The sequence below is a fragment of the Engraulis encrasicolus genome, chromosome 3, assembly GCF_034702125.1.
Source record: "Engraulis encrasicolus isolate BLACKSEA-1 chromosome 3, IST_EnEncr_1.0, whole genome shotgun sequence".
Classification (NCBI taxonomy): domain Eukaryota; kingdom Metazoa; phylum Chordata; class Actinopteri; order Clupeiformes; family Engraulidae; genus Engraulis; species Engraulis encrasicolus.
Window position 1 is genome coordinate 38,316,863 of NC_085859.1, and position 10,000 is coordinate 38,326,862.

At 46.2% G+C, this 10,000-nt stretch overlaps 1 protein-coding gene across 11 annotated transcripts in view; it reads right to left on the bottom strand.

Annotated features, from left to right (window-relative positions):
• ncor2 (nuclear receptor corepressor 2) overlaps positions 1-10,000 on the bottom strand; it is a 179,569-nt gene that overhangs the window by 2,079 nt on the left and 167,490 nt on the right. For 9 of the 11 annotated variants that reach the window (XM_063195366.1, XM_063195356.1, XM_063195357.1 and 6 more), the window contains 7 exons: positions 8,876-9,426; positions 4,260-4,399; positions 3,915-4,075; positions 2,627-2,758; positions 1,737-1,870; positions 1,091-1,144; positions 311-493 (listed from right to left, as the gene is read on the bottom strand). In XM_063195366.1, the coding sequence (XP_063051436.1) occupies positions 311-493; positions 1,091-1,144; positions 1,737-1,870; positions 2,627-2,758; positions 3,915-4,075; positions 4,260-4,399; positions 8,876-9,426 (1,355 nt within the window). The remainder of the gene's footprint in view (positions 1-310; positions 494-1,090; positions 1,145-1,736; positions 1,871-2,626; positions 2,759-3,914; positions 4,076-4,259; positions 4,400-8,875; positions 9,427-10,000) is intronic. The other 2 variants (XM_063195360.1, XM_063195363.1) reach the window with 1 other exon arrangement.

Below are 10,000 nucleotides of genomic sequence, written 5' to 3' on the forward strand. Positions count from 1 at the left end.
TAGTGCCGATCCACCGATACTGGTAACATCGGTGCAACACTAGTAACAAACGATTTTTTATTTATTTTAGTCACTATGTGACTCCATGTCCTTTCAATAGGATGCACAGCTTTTTGGTATTGACTAAGTGTCCAGTGTGGAATGCTTGTACATATGTGTCCTAAATGTTTAAGATGTTTTGTCTTGTAAGAGTGGAGATCACTTGTCTGCAAACCAAATCTACCTTTGGGTACTAATAAAGTTATCTAATGTAATCTGAAAAACAATTCCGCCACCCCCAACCCCCCCAGGTGTCTGTGCTGAGGCTGACCTGAGTAGGAGTCGTCCTGGTGGGGGTCTCCTCCCGCCTGAGGGGTTTGGCCCATGGAGGGGGTGGAGCGGTCCTCTCCTTGCTCGTCGTACTTGCCCATCAGGGCCTTGCGGATGATGGCCTCTAGACCGATGGTGTTGCCACCCCCCTCTGGGGGCGCGTGGCTACGCACACTCACGGTACCTGAGAGGGAGGACGAGGAGGAAGAGGAGGAGGAGAAAGAGGAGGAGGAGGAGAAAGAAGAGGAGAGGAGGAGAAGGAGAAAGAGGAGGAGGAGAGGGTGAATGGGAATAATTGAAAAAGAGAAAAGGAGAAGGGGAAGGGAGGAGAGGTGAGGAGGTGAGGAAGGGAGGAGAGAGGAGGAGAAAGAGAAGGAGGGGGAGAGGGTGAATGGGGATAATGGAAAAAGAGAGAGGGAGATGGGGAAGGGGGGAGAGGAGAGGTGAGGAGAGGAAGGGAGGAGAGAGTCAGAGAGGTGAGGGGAGGGGAGAAAAGGAGGAAGGGAATGGAGGAGGGGTGGAGATAGGAGTGGAATGGCAGAGAGGAGAGAAGAAAAGAAAAGAGGGGAAGAAAGAGAGGGGAGTGGAGGACAAGCAGAAAGGCAACAGTTAATGTAAGCAGGACACAATATTGTCAGGAACATGTCAACTGTGCTATCTAATTACAAATACAGTGTAAGTGTAAGGTAATGCGATAAACTGGTTTAGTGATCTGTAGTCCACCGTGGTCATGCAGGTGTGTGTGTGTGTATGTGCGTCATTGGGTGCATTTAAACCTTACCAGCGCCGGTGGAGGCTGGCATATTGAAGATCTCTGTGCCAGGCTGAGCAGGATCTGAGGCAGAGCAAGAGAAGGCCATTAGACAACGAAAGTGACGTTTACACACAGACACAGACACACGAAAGCCGACAGGTTGGGGGGGAGAGACAGACAAAGGGGTCAGTTGTCCCGGGCTGACTGAGAGCAGGGCCCAGAATTGGGCCCTCATTACATTGTATGTATTGGGTGGGCGGGACTTTCAGACGACTGTCCCAGGCCCGACCACAGTGGTCAGTGGCCCTGTACACACATAATCAGATGTACTCAAAAATAACTGTCACACATCAATAAATAAATCACTTAAATTTAAAAAAAAAAGTTTTCTAGACATAAAAATTCTATAAAGTCATGCTCATCACATGTATGATATATGACATTATGTATCGTCTTACCAAAATCACAGTAAATACCTAAAAATATGAAAACAGTCCATGCATGTGTGAGCAAGGTAAGTATGCTCTCGGGCCTGTGTGTGTGTGTGTGTGTGTGTGTGTGTGTGTGTGTGTGTGTGTGTGTGTGTGTGTGTGTATGTGTGTATATTTGTGTATGTGTGTATTTGTGTATGTTTGTGTGTGTGCGTAAAAAGCGCAAGGAGGTGGTAACTCACTGAAGTCGCTCTCGTTGTTGATTTTCTTGATCATCTCCTGCTTCTTGTTCTTGACGATGGCAGAGTTGCTCTCCGTCAGCTTGCTGAAGAAGGCCGGGGGCTGCGAACCGCTAGCCGGGGAGCGAGAGCCCATCCTGAAGGAAGGACACACACGTGCACACACACACGCACACACGCACCCACACACACACACACACACACACACACACACACACACACACACACACACACACGCACACACGCACCCACACACACACACACACACACACACACAAAGGGGAAAAACAGAGAAAGAAAGGTTTATAAAATTCATACATGGGTTGGTTTCTAAGCATTGAATGTTCATCACATGCTCCCATCTGGAACTCATGGGACCGCGGTTGTAACCCTCCCTTGTTAGCAAGCAACATTACAGAACGTTTTTAGAATGGATTTAGTTCATGTTCGGCAGGATTCTTTGAAGAAACTTTGTAATATATGACCCAATTTCTGACTGTTCAGTTGCCTTTCCAATTGGCAATTCATGAAGTGCTTTTCGTCATTGTAATGGTACATTGGGTTAGTTAGCTTATAATTGCATAGGTGCGAGGAGGTTGGTTTCGCAATGTGTGCATGTGCCTGTTTGTGACGGAGGTGTTCCCGCACAGTTTGAACCAGTTCGAACCTGCCAAATAAAATCGGTTCGGGAATGGCAGGCACAGTACGAGACCGCTGAGCTAAAGGGCCGGTCCGATAGCCCAACACTACCGCACTGTATTGAGGCTTCGGGAGGGAGGTTTACTAACGTTCCATGCCACACTCTGCTATTTGTCGTCTGTTACGTGTGTGCGCGTGTGTATGCGTACATGTCTGCACAGGTGTGTGTGTGTGTGTGTGTGTGTGTGCCTTACATTTGCTCCCCCTGCTCATCTGGGTAGGACGCCCCCTGGGACTCGGCCTCGGACAAGCAGGCTGGTGGGGACACTGGCTCTATGCCCTCAGCAGACAGGCTCACTGGAGACGGCTTATTGGGGGGAGACGACCTGGATGTGGACAACACAGGAAAATGTTTTAGACAGAAATCTACTTTGAAATCCAATAATTAAAGAAAAAAAAACCTCACTAACTCATTCAGTCATTAACTCATCCATTCATTAACTCATCCATGCAACTGATTAAATAAGTCAGGGTATATACACCAATCTTGAAGTCAAATTTACTACCATTTAATACCCCTTTTCACTACCTTTAGATTTTATTTACAACCGTCACGACACTCCGATGCGAGTATTAACAAGACATCTTTTGGAATTTCTACCTCCTTAACAATACATTACACTTTCTTTTTTTTTTTTGCAAAAAGACGCCCGAAAGGGATTCGTCAATATCTTATCTCCTGTTTTGTCCAACCATCCCTCCTCAAGTTTCAGTTCGTAATCAGGTGGCTGTTGCGCGAATCACTTGTATGAAAAAACGAAAGAATTGAATGAATAAACAAATAATTTTTTCATCAAAATGATCAAACTAAAAAAATAATAGCTGTTTTTTCAAAAAATAATACCTTTTGAGCAAATTTACAACTTTTAAGGCCATTAAATTTTGGCTTTTTAATTTATCACCTTTTAATACTTTTTAAAACCCTGCATACACCCTGTAAGTACTGAAGGATCAATGAACTGTTAGTCACCATTCATGCATTCATTCACCATTTTGAAGCCCATTAAAACAAATGCAGTCAACCATCCATCCAACCGTCATGTATTTAGAAGTTACAATCCCATGCCACATATACCAATTGACCTGGTTTTACCTGTCCAGTTGCCCTATTGTGAACCAGTGTGGACTGTGTGGCATCATCTAACAATGATAATTTGTAATCCTTGATGGCAGTGCCACGTTAGGCGATACCAATCTGTGAATGTTTGAGTCGTGGCCCGTGGGCCATCAGTAGTTTCGGAGTGAGAAGTCTGCACACTTAAAAGTCCTTTTTGTTTTCTTTTATTATTTCATGGCTGGATTATGTTTTGACTAAAGCAGTCTTCAGACTTCATACTTCATGAAGACTGTTGAAGAAAACAAAAAGGATTTTAAGTGTGCCGACCTCTCACTCCGAAACTGCGGTACAGTCAGCCTTTGTCCTGCACCTGTTCCTGGGATGTGCACAATCTTCTCCTTCAACCTATGGACCATCAAGCTCACCGTTCCCTCATCCTGTCGGAGGACTGCTCCTGCTGGCTGCCCTGGTTCTGAGGGGCGCTGGGGGGCCGCGTGAGGTCCAGGCCCGGGGAGCTGTGGAAGCCAAACAGAGACGGCTGGTTGGCCTGCTGGCTCTGCCGAGTGTAGTCCTTAGTGATGACCTCCTACAAGGACACAGAACAGGACAAGTTGTCACACACAACTTGACACAAAACATCACCATCCATCCTATCCTTATTCTCCACGCACCCCAGGTTAAGAACCACTATGCTAGTGCTAAGACAAATGCCGTCTGTCGTACAGGTAATGACAGAAACACACACACTCTGCATATGATGAGAGCCTTACGCTGATGTGCTGGGCCAGGGTGACCACCCTCTGGCTGCCTTTGAACATGGGGGACGGCGGCTGCTGGCCGCCCGGGGACAGGCGCTCGTCAGACGGAGGCCGGTACAGACCGTGCTCCATGGCCACCTTCTGCTGCTGGGCTGCACACCGGGAGAGGAGGGTCGTCAACACACACACGCACACGCATGCACACACACGCACGCAAACACCAAGAGAAGGGGGGATGGGGATGGGATGACAAGAAAGGTATCATTAAAATCTCTAGTGGAGGAGGCGTTTCACACCCAGTGAATGGCAATGAGCACACTGCAGCAGCAGAGCAATAATAACACAGACACACATTCAAGCCCAGGGAACAACAACAGACAAACACATACAGTACATAGATGCAAGTCCTGAAAATAACAAATACACAAACAGACACGCACACAAGCCCAGGAGCAATTAAACCAATACCCACACGCACACACATGCACACGTGCACACGCATGCATGCACGCACGCACGCACACACACACAAAAAGCCCAAGAACAGGTACATGGCAGACACAACAACATTGCTAGCATACAGCAGCTGCCCTGACTGCCCCTGCTGACACACATGACCTAAAATGCCTGAAAATGTGTTTTTTAGTTATATTGAGTATAGGGTGTCCCTAACAACTAATCCCAAAGCAATCCTAAAGCAATTACAGTTCAAGTGAAATCAATGTGCCCTTTCGACTATTTACAAAACGGTTTACAGCAGATGATTTGCTGCGTTGCCATGTGTACACACTACACAACGATGCTGATTCTATTGTTGTGTTATTTATACATGTTCTATTCTATTGTTTTGCATGCAAGTACTGTACTGTATGGTAGGTCTATCAAGCAAAGCACCCAAACACTCTGCCTTGAAAAGAGGTACACTACATTATTTTATGTAACATTATTTTAGAAGAGAAGAAAGTCAGGTCATCTATTCAAAATGTTTTTTTTTTTTTAAATCATTAAACACTGTTCGTCTCTATCCGTTCAATTTCAATCTAAACACATCAAGGATGTATGGTTTTACGTTTGGCATTACCCGCATGGGTCACCAAGTAATAAACGTGATCTAATATATTACAGCATCAGAGCTGCTTTCCAGTCTCCCTTGGGGTAGGTACGCAACATCTGCTTGTCCCGGACCCCGCTAGTCCAGCTAATCAGTTGATTTGGCAATACATCTCGAGCCTGGACAATACTAAAGCAGGATTTAAAACACCCAATGAAAAGACAGGGATAGATTCATTCCCTCAATGGATGAGGTCATCTGGAGAGGGGCAGAACAATGGAGTTCAGAGTTGTGACAACCGGGCTACAGGAAGTCAGTTGGTGACGTGATTAATGCCGATGAAAATAATTCTAGGCAGCGCCTTTCTTTTCGAGAGAGACCAAACCAGAGCCACTACATAACAAGCAAAGATGAAGTAAAAATACATCATAATGAATTACATTTAAGTTACAGCACTTTCTGTGTTGAACACCTCACTGCCTGGAACTAATTTTGGAACTATTGTCTATGGCGGTCTGTGTCTCAAAGGCTCCATAAGCCACCATTTTTTCGAACACTCAGGTCAATGGGATAATCCTACCGGTAACTCTTACTTTCATGACTCTGGATCAGGTCTTCTAGGTAAGGGATTAAGTTTTGCATAAATCTAAATTTGAAAGGATACCCCCATGTCATCTTGAGGCCACGTTCCTTTACCAACCCAGTGAACCCACACCCACACACGACACACAATGCCTTTGACCTCTTCTGTGACCCGTCCCTACCTTTGGATCTACGCTAATACCACACTTAGCCTCCCTTGAATCCAATTGAACCAAATCCATTCTGGTGAGACTGAACTTTTAATCGCCATAAAATCTGCAAAAGGAATTGGTACTCCCAGGGTCCATCCTTTTTATTACTGGGCTGCACTCGACGGCTGCTTGCCTTGCAAGGTCTCCAAGACTCTTCACCTGTTTCGTTAAATCCCTCCATTCACTCACCTACCCACCCACGCTCACTCACTCACTCGCTCACACGCACGCGCACACACAGCAAACACGCTCAGAAACCTATTGAGGAGATGACCATGGACATTCTGTTTAATTTTTGCACGCCATCCTAGAAGCTTGGTCAACATTTTTCTGAAGAACCAGGTGTGCTCTTGACTTTCTAGAAGCGTGCAGCATGTGCCAATGTGGACACAGCTGGGAGATTGGTTTATGCAGGAATTTGCCCTCTGAATAACCACTAAAACCAAAAGCTTAGGTTTGGTCACAAACTCTAATACCATACCTCCATCTAACCATTGGGTTTGGGTCAACAATAGATCCATCTATAGGGCTGACACAATGGCTGATACATCGCCTCTTGTCTGAGTTCTCCCTTTGACACTTTTCCCCTTACGTTCTGTTATTTTATTTGCATGTCTGTAAAGCTGACTCACTGTCCCTGTTCAGGTGCAACATTCTGAGCAACTTGGAAGACTCCACAACAAACAAAATGAAAAGGTGAAAATAAAAGGTTGACAGAGCGCCACAAAACAAAAACAAAACAAGAAATAAGGAAAGAACAAAAGAAAAAGAAAAAAACCCAAACAAACAAAAACAAAGAACACGGCAATAAGCGGCGAGCATCAAGTCTCCTTCCCCTGCACACAAAGGAAATCACCACCATCATTGATGCAACAAAAAGCAGAGACACATGTATGGGGCCGAAAGCATTTAGAGCGTGATTACAGAGTGCGCTTCCTCTCGCGTGTTTCGTTGAGTGTTATTCAGCACTGATTAAGTGTGGTTTGTGGGGACATGCAGGGGGCAAATGAGAGGACATTGGCAGAGGTTCAAGTTGAAGGTAAAAGCTTGCAAATCCAACGTCTGACCTGGGAGCAGGACCAATAAATAGCCAGATAAAGAGAGAAAAGTCTGCTACAACGAGGATTTTTTGCTCCCACTTATTTTTTTTATTTTTCCGTGACGTTTCGGGTAGACGTCGTTTGTGACACGTCTGAAGAAGAGTTTCTACCCGAAACGTCACGGAAAAATAAAAAATAAGTGGGGGCAAAAAATCCTGTTAAAGAAGAAAAATCTGCACTCACAAGCTACCTCTCATTATGTATTTATAGATTACCACCATGTCCAAAAGCAAACGCGTTTCGGCTATCAAGCCTTCATCAGTGCGTGGTCAAAAAAAAAAAACCTGGTTGTAGTTAACTTTTCTCTCTTCTTATCAGGACATTGGCAGAGAGCAGGAGGAGGAGGACGAGGGGCAAGTGGCATTAGTGGGCTCGGTCCGACTATAACAGCAGTTTACACAATGCCACCTTAACAGCCCTGCTACGTGTAACACGTGATGACGAGACCTGTGCTTTTTAACTAGCACCTAACAGGAGACCCTGTCAGGTGTGCTGCTGTCATGTCGAGCAGGTCTGACCATGTAAGTCCTGTAGTTGCATAAAAGTCTTGGATTGGAGCGGTCTGGATTATGGGGATGCCGATGACCTTAAGGGTCAGAACAGTTGGAGCAACTGTTAAAAAGCTAAAAAGACTAAAGCTCAAGCGCAGCCAGTAGCTTAGCATAGATAGCGGCAGCGACGCTAGCACCCTTGACTCTACAGCGAGGTGGACAGACTGGGTGGGGCTTAAGTGAAGGGGGGGGCGGTGGGTCAGGAAAGAGGGGAGGGGAGGGGTGTTGCCCATGAGTTGGTTAGCGCTCACACCACAAGTGCTCCCTTTATGAGGTCTGTTCGCTGGGCCCATTGCTTTCCACGTGTTAGGTTGGACCTTCTCAAATAAACGATTTCCATTGCCATATATCTGCTTATTATTTTACACATCTTATGATATATTTTATGGTTCATCTATTTATTTTTTATTTTTTTGTTACTACGGCAGGAACTAGAATTCGAAAAAGAGTTGTCAGCCTCTACAGTTCACGCGTCTTATTGGCTTCTTGATGACAAAATCTTCAGATTGGTTTTCCCTTACCCTCTCCTTGGGTATTTTCACCTTGGAAATTTTATGAACTACTTTAAACTAATCAGATCAACCCGAAGCTGATGAGATGGAGAAGACTATACTGATCGTAGGCAAACTTTCAATAACTTCCGATTAGACCAGGCAGTAATAAAAGCCTAATAAAGAAAAAATAAAACAAGCCAAACAGCATAGCCACGGATTAGATGGATAAGGTAGCCTTAAATGACAAAAAAATAAAAAATAAAAATTAAAAAAATAAAGAAATCAAATTAAAGCGAATGTGCTTCAATGAATTGGACTTGATTTTGATGAATGCCAACCACCACAGCGTGCAATAGGCCACAGACGAAGGGAGCAGGGAGGGAAGGAAGGAAGGTCGAGGAGGTGGTAGGGCAGGTAGGGTAGGGAAAGGAAGGTAGGGACGGATGGGGATGGACAGGTTCAGGGTATGGGATGGAGGAGTTAAAGGGGGGAGAGGAAGGGAAGAGGGATGGAGCAAGGTGTGGGGGGGCTTGGGAGTGTGGGGTATGGTTGGGGGAATTGGGGTGGGGAGGGTTGGGGTGGGGTGGGGGGTGGGGGGGGTGTTTGAAAAGAGCCCCGGTTGCTCCAGAGCGTCTTACCCTCACAGGTGCCGTTGGCCCCGAGCGGCCCCGCCTCCGGCATCCCCGTGTCACAAGAAATTTGACGCATGATAATCGCGTTTATGAAGTTGGCCGCTGTCATGGTGGTCTTACCGAGTGCCCGGAGCTCTTCCTCCTGCACGGACATCGCTTTGATTTGAGTCTTTTCCCTACTTGGTGCGCTGCTGCTGCTGCCGCCGCTGTCGCCACCACGGCCCCCAGCCCCACCCGGGGCACCTCCGCCGCCGCCGCTGTCCAGGAGAGGGTGGCCACGGCCCGGCTGGTGGCCCATGAGCGCCGCCTGGGCATAGGGGGAGGCGTACACACCTCCCTGGCCAGGGCTGGTCAGCTTGGGGTCAGACTTGCCCGAGGAGGAGGAGGATGATGAGTCCTTGGGCAGGACGCCTCGGTGGCTTTTGCTGGCTCCGTCGCGGCTCAGGTCTTTGCCGCCGCCGGTGTCCATGCCGCCTGGGTAGCCCTCGCCGGGGAGAACGTTGCGCGGGAGTTGGCTGCCGTAGCCCTGGTAGCGCAACGAACCTTGTGGTAGAGACCTACAGGAGGAGCAAGGTCGAGCACATGTGAGTGAGTTATAGTTTAGTAAATGTAAGAGGCAAGTACACATTCAGTAACTTAAACTTTGGTTTAGCCAAATGTGAAGTGCGGGAGAATTGTGATTGTGCCCCAAGTGAGATGGGCCTTGAAGACGAGGAGATGAATACTGTATTGTCCGTTACAATCTTACCCCGTAAGATGGGACAGCAATTAACATTACAACAGAAATGCCTCTTACCCAAGAGAGAAAAACTGTTAAAAATCTGCCAAACAAAATCATCTCATGTCACATTATAAGACATGACACACAAGGGGTTCAGCAAAGTTGTGCAGTCACAGTCGCAGCAGATTTGCATATTACAGCATGTACTCCATTTTGCTTACATCAAACAGAAAAGTCTTTCCTGAAGATGAAAAATCTCTTAGGATTTGTTTGTAAATACAATTACTACAACTGTGCTCATTGAGTTTTGTAAAATATTTCTGAATGGGCAAGTTATGTACAAATACAGAGCATAAGGAATTAGTTTTATGAATGGGCAATTAATGTATAATGAATTTAAGACAAGGAAA